The sequence below is a fragment of the Daldinia vernicosa genome (assembly GCF_022497035.1).
Source record: "Daldinia vernicosa strain CBS 139.73 unplaced genomic scaffold F5Y00scaffold_1, whole genome shotgun sequence".
Lineage (NCBI taxonomy): Eukaryota > Fungi > Ascomycota > Sordariomycetes > Xylariales > Hypoxylaceae > Daldinia > Daldinia vernicosa.
The window spans coordinates 275,958-291,593 of NW_025953917.1; the positions used below are offsets into that span (position 1 = coordinate 275,958).

Here is a 15,636-nt window from a genome sequence, read left to right on the forward strand (position 1 = left end):
GACTGTTAGGGTCGTTGGTGTGGTTCTAGATGTCCTCTGGACCAATGATAGGATCAGTTCATATCAGGGGATTAACGAGGAGGAGGAGCAGGAATTTATTATTTGCTAGTGCTCTTTCCTAATGGGACGTGCTAATGACTTTTTTTTTTCTTTTTCTTTTAATTTTGGTAATGGAAAGAGGAATCTCGGAAGGCTCTCAGGTGACGGGTTTATGATAGGGGATGGGATGGGGTGGTAGAGGGAACAAGAGGTGGCAAGAGTCACCAAGCCGGTGGTGATATGTAGGTCACTGTTTGAGTAGATGAATTCTAATATTCACTAAAGTCGTGTCAAGAAGATGATATGTCCCATAGTTCGGATGATATAAATTGGTCGTTAGAGAGCTATTTCCAGTTCCTCTAATTGGTTACTGTGCTAAATATCTCGTCTGAACTCACGGCTAGGCACTGGGCTTCAGTAAAATGGTTACACCGTGCTGTTCACGCTAGGTAATAGGTGGCTAGCAAACCGACTCTCTTGCTTTATCGATCCAATGTATACTGTAACTGGGCTACTAAGTAGACAAGTATATGGATGGTCTAGTGCGATACAGTAGGTACAGAGCCGTCAGATAATAACCCTTCAGGAAGCTCAATTCTAGGTATGGACAAGGGCCAAAATTCTCATCGGCCCTTGCGGTTCTAATTCCAGAGACATGGGATGGGATGCACGTACCGATAAAACTGCTGGAGAATCCGTCGTGGACGATAGGTAGAGAACAGAGTCGCGCCCGATCCTTCTTGGAGCATGACTTGGGCGGTCAGATGGTAAGTATCAATATTGTACACGGATAGAATACCTATGCATTGAAGATGGGACCTAGAGTGATAAAGATGGCAGACTAGGTAATGTGAAAGGCTCTTGGGATGGACCACCTTAATCACGTACACGAGGTAAACTAAGTGAGCATGACTGACTCTTCACAGCTGGGTTTGTCTTCAGTAAGGGATGGTGTTTGCAGGGAATCATTTTTGTGTTTGTGGTTCACTTGATTGGACTTGGGATGGAGAATGTTCATTTTGTGTGTCAAAGGAGTCAGTTAAATATTTGAATGACTCTGCCCAGATAGCTTAGCAAAGGTGATTGTAAAATATACCTACTGAAGAATGCTTATTATTTCGCTGTTTTCGCTGCCATAATCACATCCAAGCAGAATGGCATTATTGTTAGTAGGAAATGGAAAATGGAGGAGGGAGGTTATCAGATTAGTTACCTATCTCGGGCCGCACCAGCAGCTGGTGATAACACAACAACTGGCTGTCAGCGTAATTGCTGTATCAGCATCACTAAACATATAGCTACAACATTCGGTTCTATAGGGAATGATAATCGATATTTAGGAGACTAGGCTATAGATATTTCTTGAAAATTTGGTATAAATAGGCCTCGTTTATCACCCTTCCCAGCGTAGTTGAGAATCCTACCAGTTATCCCCGATAGTAGGACTTGGTATTAGACGAATTACTTGGAATCAACACCCAGTTTGCTGAAGTTCTGCAACAGATTATTAAGAATCCTAGGAGTGAAAATTGGGTGACTTTACCTTGGTATCTCCTTGTCTGGTATTCCAGATCCCCTTTAAACGATGCCATGATACTGATGATTATCTCGATATCATCTAATCTCATCTTACCAGCACCGTTCTGCCGAGCTTGAGCTCGACCCATGGCCGAGGCTAAGAGGTTCCGTAATTGCCGGCCGTCAAGTCCTTTTTTGTGAAGGTCTGCCTTTCTAAATCGCTCAATCTTGTCATATTCCTCTACAAACCCCTTATCATTGTACAGGTCCAGGCGTTGTACGAATATCGCAATCGACTGGGCTTTGTCTAGCTCGGTGTACTTGATCGCGATATGTATCCTGGATTGGACAGCCACATCAAATAGAGCAATTTGGTTTGTGGTTAATATTAGTATACCTTAGGTGCATTAGCGAATTGCGTATACAATTTGGTACAATACGGTATCTTCGTCGTCTAGATCGCCAAGCATTATGCGTTTGAATATTGAAGCCTGGCCTTTGATTTTTGTCAACAAGTTTGGCTCATTATTAATACTAAGTAATGATAGATTGTTATTTGTTAGCTCAAGACATACCACGTGACCTTCGCAACGTCTCTATACCCAAGTCGTAGGGAACGTAGTGATTTGAATTGCAATAATTCTTTTATTACCATTCCAAGATTCAAAATAAAAGGAATGGACTACACAGTGAATTATCTACGAACAAACTATTGAAAAAACCAAACGCAATCGGTCTTCCAACTTCTCCAACTCAACAGATATGCCAACCCTGCTATTGAGGCTATATGAACGGCGCTGTCACCACTGGTGATTTCTCCGCAAGACGCATTGGAAAATAATCATCCATGCAAACCCACAATATCTATCGAAATTCCTTGGCATACCTAATTCAATGTTGTCGAGCTGCTCTAGTGTCTTCAACGTGGGATATGAGGCATTGGCGGAGAATGTAAAAATCTCTCAAAGTCCTCTCTTCGGTTGGAAAAACCATGTCGTTGTCTTGGATTTCATTCTGATAGACCCTTGATTTGGAAATAGGGCATATGATTTCCTCGCTACCATTAGAATCGACGTCGCGAAGGAGAATGCGACCAGAACCAATTGTCGGCTTATCAGAACCCGCCGGGATGACATGAAGTAGCAGTTCTCTATCTTTGAAAGAGTTGCTGGAGAAATGCCGAGAACTTTCCTAGATATCTGGCCTGTGGTGCTCCAGCGACAGATCCTTGGATTTGGCCAGTTCATGAATCAAGATGTCCTTATAGTTCTTCAAATAGATGTGTGCTTGGTGGGCGATATTGGCATTTCGACGCGTACCCAGAACGAGATATGTCTTGGCTTGGACTACTTTGACTGAGGCCTTCCAGCCGTCTACGACCCACTCACCGTCTACTTTTCGTGCAAAGTACCATTCAGGCGCCGAGTAGATCGGATTGCCAGCGTACAAGAGAGTGAAACGAAGCTTCCACTCTTTATGCCGTAACATAGACATGGAGATCCTCTTTTCCAAGGATATTGGCAACGGGCTAACTGACTCCTCTTTAACCTGATGAGGGGTATAGTACTGAGGGATCAAGATGGCGTTCTGAGGAGAGGCAACAGGTGTTGTAGGATTCAGAACTGCTTCACGATTGCCGGCAGCTGAAAGGACATCGTTTGCTGAATGTACCTGTAGAGGCTCTAAAGTTGCTTGGAGAGCGTCCCTGCATTGTGCCTGGTGTACGCCGAAGGCATCGAATCGATTGATGTGTTGCTGGACGGTCGAACGATGCTTCTCTAGCCATGCTGCATCGCCCGTCTCCTGATAGGCTCGGATAAGGCCTTGACAATAGTCAATCATGTACTGAGTGTGTCGTCTAACCATGTTTTCAGCCATGGCGAAGTCCTCCTCAATGAAGGCGAGCATAGCACCCAGTGGACGGCCATCCTGCGATAGTAGGTTAAATTTTATTCATAGTTAATCTAAAAGTTTGTTGAGTCTCTTACTGGGTCTTGCCTATGAGGATGGCGCAGACCCCCCATGGACGCCATTCTGTTGCCTTTCTTCTTTACCTTGACGGAGGTGAGGTCAAGTTGTTTAGCAAGTAAAGTTTTTAGAAAGAAAGAAAGGAAAGAAAAAAAAAGATTTTCAGGATCTTAAAATACTAATCTGTGGAAAGTAGAAGGGTGGGTTGCTACAGTTCGGAATCAGCTGCACAGAACTGGTTGGTTTAATCAGTAAAATCAGGCAGGAACGCCTGGGCAACTACCGGGTGATTTGGTTTCCGGGGAAGTCGCACCTACTTATCAGCAAGCTCCTTCCCCGCCTCCTAGGAAGCTTGGTAACAGCTACCTGAGGATTATCGTTAGGAAGATTGCTTTTTACCTAGGTTGAATTTGGATGTAAAAGGGTCAAATTACCATATTAGTCCAGTCAACACGTACTATACGGGTAGAGTTCTCGTAAACGTTTTAAAAAAGAACATACAGCTTCGGTTGTCAGCACATAGATGGAAAGCTCGATTTTCAGTTAATATCAAGTGCCACTGCGAATTTAAATAATTACTTCCTGCACATACACAAGCATGAGTACTAGAATACGCGTCGCCTTGAACGGGAGTTTGCGAGGAAATTATGTAGAAACACAGATTGACTCCGAACTACGTTGAGTCTTTATATAATTCTACTAGATCCTAAGTTCAAGTCGTGTTAAAAAGTAAAGGCGAAAGAAAGTAAAGGGGAAAATAAAGGGGAAAATAAATGAACACTGAAGCGGTTATTTTCCGGAGAATATTAAAATGCGGTTGGGTAACATATATAGTTAGATAACAGTGCTGCAAGTAATCGGGACGGTCCCTGGCGGCCTCGGAGTCCTGGGAGTAAAAACGGGGTGGTTTAGTTGGGAGCACCGGGCTTCCTACCCCTTTGGGGACTTGCCATTTTCAGGTTTTTCGCGGAGGGAGCTTGTTCGAACCGGCGGATAACGGGCTCCAGCCGACTTTTTGCACTTTTTATCCTTTTTTATATAATTCTACCAGATCCTAAGTTCAAGTCGTGTTAAAAGTAAAGGGGAAAATACGTGAACACTGAAGCAGTTATTTTCCGGAGAATATTAAACTCTTTTTCGTAAGTATCTGATCAGATGTTTTCGTTTGCCTAAGCAAGATAGTGCGAACTTTAATAAAAGTCCAAATGCCGTTGGGTAACATATATATGTAGATTGCAGTGTAACAATTAATCGGGACGGTCCCTGGTGGCCTCGGAGTCCTGGGAGTAAAAACGGGGTGGTTTAGTTGGAAGCACCGGGCTTCCTACCCCTTTGGGGACTTGCCATTTTCAGGTTTTTCGCGGAGGGAGCTTGTTCGAACCGGCGGATAATGGGCTCCAGCCGACTTTTTGCACTTTTTATCCTTTTTTTATTTTCCTTCTTTTGTCTCCCTTTCTTTCGGGTTACTTTTTTATTTTTTTATTTTCTTTTTTGTTAAGCTCTCCTGTCTGCCGTATCCATTTGCAAGCCTCCCACGCAGCCAACCCATATGTCTCTGGATATTCCAATTAAAAACGCCAAGATCAGTCATTAATCTCTTCCAACACAAATCCGTTGAATTTTATAATGCCGCTCAGTTATTCGATGATGAGATAGGCCATCCGCAATTTAAGTAGGAATAGAACTGTCTCATACATGTAATTTTATAGTAAGCAATCTCAGCAAAGGATATAATATCGTATTTCACAGCATCCGAACCGACTTCACCAGAAAATCATAACAGCAAGATTCTTTTTCCCTTGCAGGCCATATGTTCCTATTGGGATGGAATAACCCGAATCTCTATAAGACTAGGGTTTTAACTCCCAATCCTCCTCTCCTGAAGGATAAGACATGCATCATGGAAGGTGGCATTTACTGAGGTCAATATAGGTGCAAAAGAAAGTTATGTTGCGAAGGCATCTGAACGGGGCAAACTACAAGTGGGTAACATACAACACATCACCTAGGAAACAGTTGCTCAGAAGGCACCTAGGCAAATATAGACCATAACCAAACACAACTAGCAACAGGTGTTGTGACTATTATTTAAGTACCTAGGTACCCACAGGCTACAGTCAAGTAGTGAATAAGATCGTAAATAATGCTTCTTTACTTCGTACTTAAACTTAACTTTCTACGTCTGCACCATCCTTACCAGCCCTCCGACACAATAGACTTAAGCAATACCAAAGCCATTTACAAGATTTACCTAATATCAATATGGCATCGTCGCGAGCACCCCAACCTCCCCAATCTGCATCCACCAGCGATTCAGTGAGTTAATTACCTGGCTAACAACCAGTAACAATGATCAACAAACATACTAACGTATCTTCAATAGCGCCGTGCAGAATGGTGTCGCATCCTAATACCGGTCCCTAACCACGATGAATTCTTCACAATCGAAGAACTCAACACCCGCCATACGCATGACGTCCTCATGCATTGTCAAGAGCTCTTTGAGACGTACCAAGATACAGGAGACACGTCATGGCTAGAAAAACGCCGCCTAACACTCCAACAATGGCTGATTCGATTCAACGCGATGACCGTACACCTAGAACAGTGCAAGAACGCTGTCCAGACGGCTTTGGACTTATCGCAGCCAGATGAAATGGACGACACTTATGCATCGCCTACAGTTCCTCCTCCTCGTCAAGCAGCAATAGAAATACCTGCAACCCCTCCCCCCTCTTCCCACAGTAGAATCATGCGACGAAGACTGCAACAAGTTGGCTCAACTCCAATCAAGGAAGAAGAAGAGGGAGGCTCATTGACGCCTCAGAGCTACTTGGAGCAGAAGATCGAGGCTACTTGGCATAAATACAACTGGAACCTCCAGTTCACCCTCACGTACAACGGCTTTGACGCCGACCCCCCCGACTGGTACTTTGCGCGACGGGAACACGGCCAATGGGTTGGGAGCGGCCTGCGATGGGAATGCGACGGGGTGAAGGTCAAGAAGTACCTTGTCCTATCCACACCGCGCAACCTCGCCATCGTGCACCACGCGCTGAATTTCCTACGAGACCACAAGGAAAGGCTAGTCAAGGAGCTCGCCAAAGCCAAGGGGTTGCCGCTGGACCGCCGTCGCCGAGACACTTAGGAAGATGACCGGGCCGTGGCCGGCGGCAACCGCAAGGACGAGCCGCTGCAGCTCATGGTCATCGAAGCCGGGTCGAACCGGCAGGTTTTCGCCTCGGGCCGCATCCTGCTGCGCGACATCGACTTCGACGGCAACGAGGAGATCCGCAGTCCGCTGTCGGGCGAGATCGTCGACCTGCAGGATACCAGCTCGAACGATCTGATCTTCCCGGTCGAGGAGAGGACCTTGCGGGATATATATAACCTCCACGAAGACATCGACGCCGAGATCGACGCGCGCGACGAAGCTGCCGAAGCAGAGCGCCGGGATGGCAAGGAAGATACTCACGCCTACTAAGTTCTAACTGGGGCATCAAAGCTTGTTGTTCATTCAGCACAGGATATTGCGTGGTGTGTATCAAGGAGAATTGTTGTTTCAGATGATAATGTTTCCGTATTTGGCTCGTTTTAGGAAACACAAGCACGCTTGCTGAGTGTACCTAGGTTAGTTTTTTCGCATTCCTTGCCAATCCCCATCCCTAAGGGGGAGTATTTCGGAGAAAGCAGAGAGTTGTATTAAGTGGTTCTCTCTCCATCACTACCTTAGGTCCTTGTGTTGTTAAGTTTTCGTATAAACCCATCTTGTAATACTAATTTCCGCATTACCTGCTGTTTAGTTCCCGGTACGTTAATAAAAATTTGGTGCTTTCAAAACGTCTCTCACTCTATGTATGACTTATAAGACGTCGTAAAAATCACGTGATGAATATCCAATGCTAAAGCGCCTGATCGCCTAGTCCCAATTGATGCGGCTTAATTCCAGCCACAGTCTGTAGAGCGCAGCCACAACTCTAGTGATAGGCGTTCGACGATTCCATGGACGCCCGCGAATGTAGAAAGATCAACAAAAATTAAAATAATGAAATTTATTTAATGCAAAGCATATCCTAATCTACGTACAATACATATATAGGACTCTCCAACGTCGCCTTCCGTGACTCCATGTAGTCATGCTATCGTTCCTCCTATCCTCTAGGTATCTATCAGAGCAACACGTAGGAAGTAGGCCGTAGTTTTCGGGTTTAGGTGTAAGATTGTAGAAACGGGTTGTTTACAAGGTGTCCATCTTGTCTAGGATGGCACGGGTGAATTCGTGAGTGGTAGAATCACCACCCATGTCGCGGGTGCGGTACTTGCTGTGGAACTGGTCAGCACTAATAATCATAACTCATTTCATAACTCATTTCAACGTATAGTAGGGAAACTCACCCTTCAGCAATCACACCGTAAACGGCCTTGGAGATGCGGTTGGCATGGTCGTCAAGACCCAGGTGGCGGAGCAGCATAGATGCAGAGAGGAGAAGAGCGGTAGGGTTGGCTTGGTCCTTGCCCTTGATATCGAGACCGACGTGTCGGCAACCGGGCTCGAAGACGGCAACATCGCGACCCATGTTGCATCCGGGAACGATACCAGGACCACCGACGAGAGCGGCACCGATGTTGGACAGGATACCACCGTACAAGTTGGGCATGACCATAACGTCGAATTGTTGGGGTCGCGACACACACTGCATACTGGCGTTGTCGACAATCATGTCGTTAGTCTCGAGGGTAGGGTATTCGGCAGCAGTCTTCTGGAAGGTGCTTCGGAAGAGACCATCAGCCAACTTCATGATGTTGGCCTTGTGGATGCAGGTAACCTTCTTGCGGTTGTTAGCTAGCGCAAACGAGAAAGCGAACTTGGCAATTCGCTCCGACTTGGCTCGGGTGATGATCTTGAGGGACTCGACGACGCCCGGTACGCTCTGGTGCTCCAGGCCGCTGTATTCACCCTCGGTGTTTTCTCGGATGATGCATAGATCGACATCCTTGTGACGGGTGTTGTAGCCAGGGATGTTCTTGATGAGCGAGATAGAGGCGTAGATGTCGAGTTCTTGTCGCAGAGCGACGTTGAAACTTTGGTGTCCCGATCTGCTGATAGGCGTGTGGAGGATACCCTTCAATGCCAGCTTGTTCCTCTTAAGGGAAGCGACAGATTCCCGGAACATTTCCTCGAGACTGCCAGGCGAACCACTTTCCACACCAGAGACATCGACTTGCTCCCAATCGATGGGCACACTATCGGCCTTGAAAACAGTCTTGACACTCTCAGCTACCTCGGCACCAATACCGTCACCAGGGATGAGGGTGACAGTGTATTTGCCGCCATACTTCGTAGGCTTGAAAATGTCGGATTGGACCGTCGCAAAAGATCGCGAAGCATTTTGGAGGTGCGATTGTTGACGGGCGGCTGTTTGCGCCAGGCGCTGCGGGAGAAGAGCGTTAGCCGAATTATTATTGTCTTACCGGAAAAAAGAGCATGTGAAAGGTTGAAAGGTGGAGGGAAGCTCGAGCCATTGGGCTCGGCAAATTGGAGACGTATGTACCTGGGCAGCTCTGGCAGAGTTTCGCGACAACATCGTAGGTTCGAAATGTGGTTATGTGGCCTTACTAAAAGGGAGTGATGCGTCGGAAGTGCTCAAGGGAAGGGAATCAGTGATGCAAAGACTTGCAAATGGCGCAGGTCGTAAAAAGCTTGGTGGATAGGTGCTTGGTAGGCTGGTAGGCTGGGCTCGGCGCTGGTTGGTGGGAGGAAGAATGGGCAAGCCGTGGCATTCCGATCGGGTGAAGGGCACATTTAAAAACACCTTTTAATCCCGAAGGTACTTTGATACTTCACCACGTTTAGTGGTGGTCCTCTAGCCACATTATGCACGTAAATGCGGGTATATGTGGCGCCGTATCTTATCTGATCCGATCTCAAAATGCATAACTTTAGGTACGTACCTCAAACCCGCACTTTTATGTATTTACATGTAACGTTCTAAAGCAAGACACAGTCAATTAGCCAAGGAACTACAACAAGAGTTATATCACCTCCATTATGTCGACAATATGTAGTTCATATACTGGAAACCCCTGCCAATAGTAACCTCTAACTACAAAACTTTCCAATGATTTTCTTACTCGCTGAGTTTGACACGAACATCTAAAACAACCAAGAAAGTTAACTGAGGAGCAAGAACAGGGAAACTGTATATATATCAACAAGTTTCTTAATACTTCATATTTCAAAAAGGAAATCGCCATGTTCTGAAGACCACCGAGGTGTACAATAACTATGTGTTAACTAGTTATCCTAAGGGGCATACAAAGTTTAGGGAAACTTACATCTCATACACTTCAATCTTTAATGAGGCGGAGCATTGCAAATACCCCCTTCCTGCCTGATGTATTTTGATATTTGTTTTTTTGGAAGATGCTACCGCTTTATACAGCATCACGTACCTATCGGTCCAAGTTTCCTTTCCTTCTTGTTTATAAGCTCCACCCCAAACCACTCCCTTATCACTTAAGAACATATCGCACGATAAGAGTGAAAGGTATATATTTTGAAACTTTGCTTCCCATTGAAAGCAGGTATTACTCTTAGGCGCGCTTCCAGTCCATCTCATACCTTAGTTTAGTAACCTATATCATTCTATCCTACCTAAATGGCTCTCAGACGCCGCACGTCAGCACGGGGAAGAACCGATTCTGCTGCACACCACTCGTTTCAGACAGAATCTCCTCCGGATAATAGGTTTACTTTATTATATACCTTTCCTCATTTTGCCATATTCCCTTCTGAGCAGGACATCCCTAACCTGAGAGTTGTGGACATATTATACCAACAACGGTCCTCGGTAACTCCTAGAATAAATAAACCCAGCTGGAACGTAAAGTATCTATTATAGCAAAGGTTATAGAACATACAGATAGATAGGACGTCTGAAGGAAGAGAAATTACACCAACAATGGCCGAATACGCGGCGGCAGCCATCACGGCTCTGACGACATCAGCGGCCATCGTCAGCAGCTCGACGGCACACAGGCGGCAGATATACAATAGAGGATGCAACGGCATCGAGAACCCGCCCTGGCAGCGCCGTCCCCCCTTCACGAGCATGTCTCTTCGACGTGCGAGCGCTTACTACGGCCAGCCATCATTATGCTACCCGCCCGGTTTACACGAGCACCATGTGCATCACGCCGAGTGCCCGGCCTCGCAGTGTCACTACAGAGCCTTCGTATGTCTGTCTTACCTATCGTCCCCCATCCCCATCTTTTCTCAAGACCATCCATCCCTACCCTACAACCCCCTTAATAATTCTACTAACTAACGCCCCTTTCCCACCCGCACAGCTCATGGATTCGATCCAGCGGTACAACGAAGCCAGGCGGGCCCTACGAGATACGTACGTGTGGAATCTACGCGAGTTAGCCTACGTACACGCGGCGCAGCGGCACAAGCCGGCCAGTGAAAAGGCCGCCGAGGCCGATCGCCTCTACGAGTACTACGTCTCGCGTGTCCGAGACGTCTTTGAAGAACATCGCTGTGATCACCGCCGGTTGTTCGGCCAGGACTACCTATATTGGGCGCAGCCCGAGCGTGAGGACTACGTCAGGCTACTATTACGCGACCGGCCTAAAAGCAGGATCGCCAGTCGTATTGAAAATTCTAGTAGCGACACTAGCGGCAATAGCGAGAAGCGAGGTACTGATTCCACCAACACTAAGGATATGCAAGGAGAGAGGGAAGAACGTTTGGAATGCGCAGGGGTAAAATCAGGAGACGAAAAGAGCTCAGTCCGAGGCACAGGGGACAGAGTAAGATGATTTCCTTTTTCCTTTCTATTCTGCTTTTCGGCATTACCATTAAACGCCTTCGTAACATAAATGCCAAACCTCGCATCGCATCCAGGGCAGACGGGACGGGGAATTTTAGAACCTAAGACAAGCAAGCCAGGTAGCTAGTGTAGCTCCGGGACGGGCAGGGAGTAGTACAAAACGGAAAAGGACCCGCGCCTAATACATACATACCATGACTACCAGCACCCCCTAATTAGATATATACTTACACAACAACGCGTTATCCCTCCACAGGGTATATCGTTTTTTCTCGAAATAAAATGTACTCGTATAGTTCCGTGCCGTGCCAAGCCATGCCATGCATTTAATCAATCCAATCATTACGTTTCATCTTCATCCAGTGGCTCGACTCGGACGAGGATCTCTTCGAGAAGACCCTCGAGGAAGGTACCGACTTCTTTGCCCATACCCACGGGCTCGCTCTTGTCGAGTCGGTCAATCTCCTTACATACGTTGGCTAGCTTGTACACGTGCTTGCGGATGCGGTCGTGCGCCGCCTCGGCCCGCTGCCGTTGTGGGGTAATAACCTTCTCGTTGCGGTAGATCTGCTGCAGCCGGATCTGCCGTCGCTTTAGGGCCTCTTCGAGAGCCGGGAAGATCACATCGTTCAGGGCATCTAGCTCGCCATTCGGGTTCGTAGGGCCGGGAGGCGGGAATGCGTCCGGCATAGGAGCCTGCTGCTTGGGCTGCGCCTTTGAAGCAAACGCTTGCGAACTCGGGTTAGAATGCTGATTGCTGACTCCCCGCGGAGGCTGCTGCTGCGCACTAGGTCCGCGGTACGGAGGGATTTCCGGAAGGGTGAAAGGGATAGGTCTAGGAATTCCACGTTGCTGCTGTAGCTGCTGTTGGGAATTCTTGGGAGTTATAGGTTGCTGCGAATGAGTAATTTGAGATTGGGATGGTGCAATGCTGAGAGCACCCATATCTTGTTGCATTTGTTCCTTTAGTGCTCGATCGTAATCGGCTGATATCATGCTGGTATTAGGCGTCGGTCTCGAAGGCCGTGGAGTACTGGGATCTTGTGTGTGTTTCTGTGGCGAGGGAGGCAATGGAATCTTTGAGGGTGATACAGGTGTCACGGCTGGGACCGGTTTCCGCTGAGGCGAAGATTGCCGAGAGATTCCTAGTGCCGGAGCGTTCGTAGCCTTCAGAGTGCTGGTTACGGAGGAATTGGCAAAGTCCTGGGTTTGGATCTTTGTCGGTGATAATCCCCTAGGGCTCTCACCATAGTCTGCTTCTAACGGTCTTGAAGCCCTAGCATTCTTAGTAGATTCGTCCATGGGGTTCAAACCAGGTCGGTTGACTATTCCTCCTCGGCCGCTCACTAGTCGGACAGTACCAAAATCCCACATATCCTCATTAACGCGTTCTGGCTCAACCGAGTCTTCTCGTTCTTCCACGGTTTCCTCTTCCTCCGACTTATGAGTTGCGCTCCATCGGTTATAGCGCTCAATTAGCTCTGTTAAGTAGCTAGTTTTCTTCGCCTTTCGAATGAAAGGGTGCTTGAGCAGATCTCTGGCTACCGGCCGTTCTTTCGGGTCTCTTTGTAGACAGAGTTCGACGAAATCTTTGAATGCTTTTGTGAAGTTTCCTTCCAATCTAGGAGGGGCATTTTTGGGGATCAGGAACAAAACCTTCATCGGATGGATGTCGGCATAAGGTGGCTCGCCATTGGCAAGTTCTAATGCTGTAATTCCCAGCGACCAGATGTCTGCCTTGTGATCGTATCCAGACTGTTTAATAACTTCAGGAGCCATCCAAAACGGAGTGCCAACGAACGTATTCTTCTTTGTCATGGTCGCGGAGAGCTGTCCAGAGACGCCAAAATCAGCCAGCTTCACCTGGCCATTGGAACTGAGTAAAATATTCGCGGCTAAACCAATACCTCGTTAGCAAATTCGCACCCACAACACCAGAACGCCTCCCAAACTCATGCGGCAATACCTTTAATGTCACGGTGAAGCTTCTTGTCCGCGTGAAGGTAATCAAGACCCAAAAGCAATTCCCTTATGATTATTGCAATGTAGTCTTCTCCTATCATGCCAGGCTTCATCAGATCGGCGCAGCTCCCGCCGGAGCAGTATTCCATGACGATCCATAGCTCAGCACCTTTTGCATATGATCCGTAGTATTTGGTGACGTATGGTGATTGGAGCTCGGAGAGAATGGCAATTTCTTGTATAATATCTTCGACTTCATCTTCGGCGCTCTCGATATCGATGACTTTGATAGCGACGGCTTGACCGCTCCGCCTCTCAACGCTTGTGTTAAAGTTAGCCATCGGCACAGCAAGATGATGATCCAATTGGAAGTACAAACCCCTTGTAAACTTTTCCAAAGCTTCCCCCACCTAAAGCGCAGGTCAGCAATAGTCCCTAAGGTAGTCCCTATGCAGAGCGTCTGCGAGAGTCTGACCAATGCAATATTCTTTGGTGTACAGAAGCTCGGGGTCTAGGGCCTCATTGCTCTCGTCATAATCTCGTTCAGCCATAATGTAACGCAGTTCTTCGTTATTCGTAGTATATAAATTCGTGAATCGTAACAGTGTGACGTTGGTTGTTTAAGTAGTCGGGGGTAGGTATCAAAGTAATCAAATCGTGGTGGCGTTGGATTGGTTGATTCCGGAAAGGAGGTGAAGGCCTGCCCGCAACAAATATCGAAATCGAATTTTCAGAATATTTACGTTCATAACCAGCGAGGTACCTAAATAATTCAGAGGTTGTATAAGTCACAAGACAACTTGGATCAGCTTGCTAAGGAAGAATGAAGGTAGAGGTGTGCAGCTCAAAAGAAGGATTGTCCAATACAAAATAGAAGCACGAAATAGAAGCTTCAACGAGGAATGAAAGGCGACAAGATGATAAAAAGCACCGGCGATTCGGTAGCATGCATGTACCAATGCGACAAGATCGATGTCCAATGTCAACAAACGCGGCAACGGCAATCAATGCATGCCCAGACAACGTGACAAGTGAGAGAAATAGGCAAGTCAAGGAAAATAATGACAGATGATTTGTTGTGATGGCGGGAGAGCTGGGCAACTGGGAGCAACTGGGGGGGCAACAGGGCAACAGGCTGACAGGGCAATTAGAATAGAAGGTCCTGATAGGTCTTACAAGGTTTGACAAGGTTTTGACAGGGGGGTTGATAGGGTTTAGAGGGTTGCCCGCCGTGGGTAACGTGCTGACGTGGGGTTGAAAGAGGGACGTTAATCGATTGGATAAAAACCAATGCGGTGAGTTCATCTCCCTGTTTCCCCGGCACCGCGGGCTGCTGCGGGCCACTGCGGGCACGCGCGCAAACGCTGGGCTGAAATTTCGTTACGTCGTCACGTTATTACGCCCTTACGTATTGTACAAGGTAGCTGCATAGCTGCGCAAGCCACGCGGTCCACGTAATAAAAGTTATAAAAGTCGCGTTACAAGATACACGCGCCGCGTTGCATTCTCACTCTTACACGGAGTTGTAATAGAACACCGAAATTACACTATCGGCTGAAGTGAGACTAACGAAGCAAAAACAGTTTTATACAAGTTCGTCAGGTTGAACAGTTGTTATATTAAGGAAGCATATTTATTGATTGTTATGTATGCTCACTATGAAATTAATAAGTAACTGATCGGCGCTTTCAGAAGTAGGTCTCATTCATCGTAAAAGCCACTACTAAATTCCGAGGTAGATTATCGTCTTTGACCGACTATTACGCACCGCGCTCACTTCCCCATCCTACTCTCGCCAAGTAAACGCGTGGTCCCAATACTACTATCCGTTAACATGTAGGCTATGTTATTTCGCGTAGATAAGTAACCACCTAGGCATTGAACAGATTGAACAGATAGAGGGCATCTTCCAGACAACATTCCATCATTCCCATTCACTTGGCTCCTGGGTCCGAATATTCGGGTCACCACCAGCCCCGCATTCAGCCATGACCCATGGGGTCCGGGCTCGGGTTCGGGGACTTGGCAGAACTCCTGATTCAGGGGTCAGCCGGCAGGAGGAGTCTTTGATAAAGACACGGCGTCTTCTCTTGCCTTCGCGAATACCCCTGTCCCCGAGATCAAATTTCCAAAATACCATATCTGCCATCAACTTCTCACGGAGTAAGTCTTAGCGAGACACGACTAAACCCCGTCTGTAATGTTGATCTTACCTTTACTTACTATTAGAATATAGCCATTAGTTATCTGAGACTAAAGTTAGCTTGTATATAAGGGCGCTATGCCTTTCCCCTATTCTTAGGGAAGCATGGAT

At 47.0% G+C, this 15,636-nt stretch overlaps 5 protein-coding genes across 5 annotated transcripts; 2 read left to right on the plus strand and 3 right to left on the minus strand.

Moving 5' to 3' along the window:
* Positions 1 to 2,748: 2,748 nt before the first annotated feature.
* On the minus strand, positions 2,749 to 3,590 carry F5Y00DRAFT_267400 (uncharacterized protein; the record flags this gene model as incomplete). The annotated part of the gene is made up of 2 exons (XM_048012060.1): positions 2,749 to 3,486; positions 3,546 to 3,590. 2 exons carry the CDS (start codon positions 3,588 to 3,590, stop codon positions 2,749 to 2,751), a joined length of 783 nt encoding a protein of 260 aa, XP_047870062.1.
* A 2,197-nt stretch (positions 3,591 to 5,787) lies between these two features.
* On the plus strand, positions 5,788 to 7,364 carry F5Y00DRAFT_267401 (uncharacterized protein; the record flags this gene model as incomplete). Its single annotated transcript, XM_048012061.1, has 3 exons — positions 5,788 to 5,841; positions 5,909 to 6,613; positions 6,674 to 7,364. 3 exons carry the CDS (start codon positions 5,788 to 5,790, stop codon positions 7,007 to 7,009), a joined length of 1,095 nt encoding a protein of 364 aa, XP_047870063.1. The 3' UTR covers positions 7,010 to 7,364.
* A 198-nt stretch (positions 7,365 to 7,562) lies between these two features.
* F5Y00DRAFT_1645 (isocitrate dehydrogenase subunit 1) lies at positions 7,563 to 9,292 on the minus strand. Its single transcript, XM_048004763.1, has 3 exons — positions 9,078 to 9,292; positions 7,921 to 8,957; positions 7,563 to 7,847 (listed from the first exon to the last, which is right to left on the minus strand). Exons 1-3 carry the CDS (start codon positions 9,108 to 9,110, stop codon positions 7,763 to 7,765), a joined length of 1,155 nt encoding a protein of 384 aa, XP_047870064.1. The 5' UTR covers positions 9,111 to 9,292; the 3' UTR covers positions 7,563 to 7,762.
* A 1,195-nt stretch (positions 9,293 to 10,487) lies between these two features.
* F5Y00DRAFT_256634 (uncharacterized protein) lies at positions 10,488 to 11,349 on the plus strand (the record flags this gene model as incomplete). Its single annotated transcript, XM_048010439.1, has 2 exons — positions 10,488 to 10,760; positions 10,876 to 11,349. 2 exons carry the CDS (start codon positions 10,488 to 10,490, stop codon positions 11,347 to 11,349), a joined length of 747 nt encoding a protein of 248 aa, XP_047870065.1.
* A 176-nt stretch (positions 11,350 to 11,525) lies between these two features.
* Positions 11,526 to 14,004, minus strand: F5Y00DRAFT_1658 (Pkinase-domain-containing protein). The gene is made up of 4 exons (XM_048004782.1): positions 13,798 to 14,004; positions 13,702 to 13,732; positions 13,327 to 13,643; positions 11,526 to 13,255 (listed from the first exon to the last, which is right to left on the minus strand). Exons 1-4 carry the CDS (start codon positions 13,871 to 13,873, stop codon positions 11,703 to 11,705), a joined length of 1,977 nt encoding a protein of 658 aa, XP_047870066.1. The 5' UTR covers positions 13,874 to 14,004; the 3' UTR covers positions 11,526 to 11,702.
* Between the last annotated feature and the right edge of the window lie 1,632 nt (positions 14,005 to 15,636).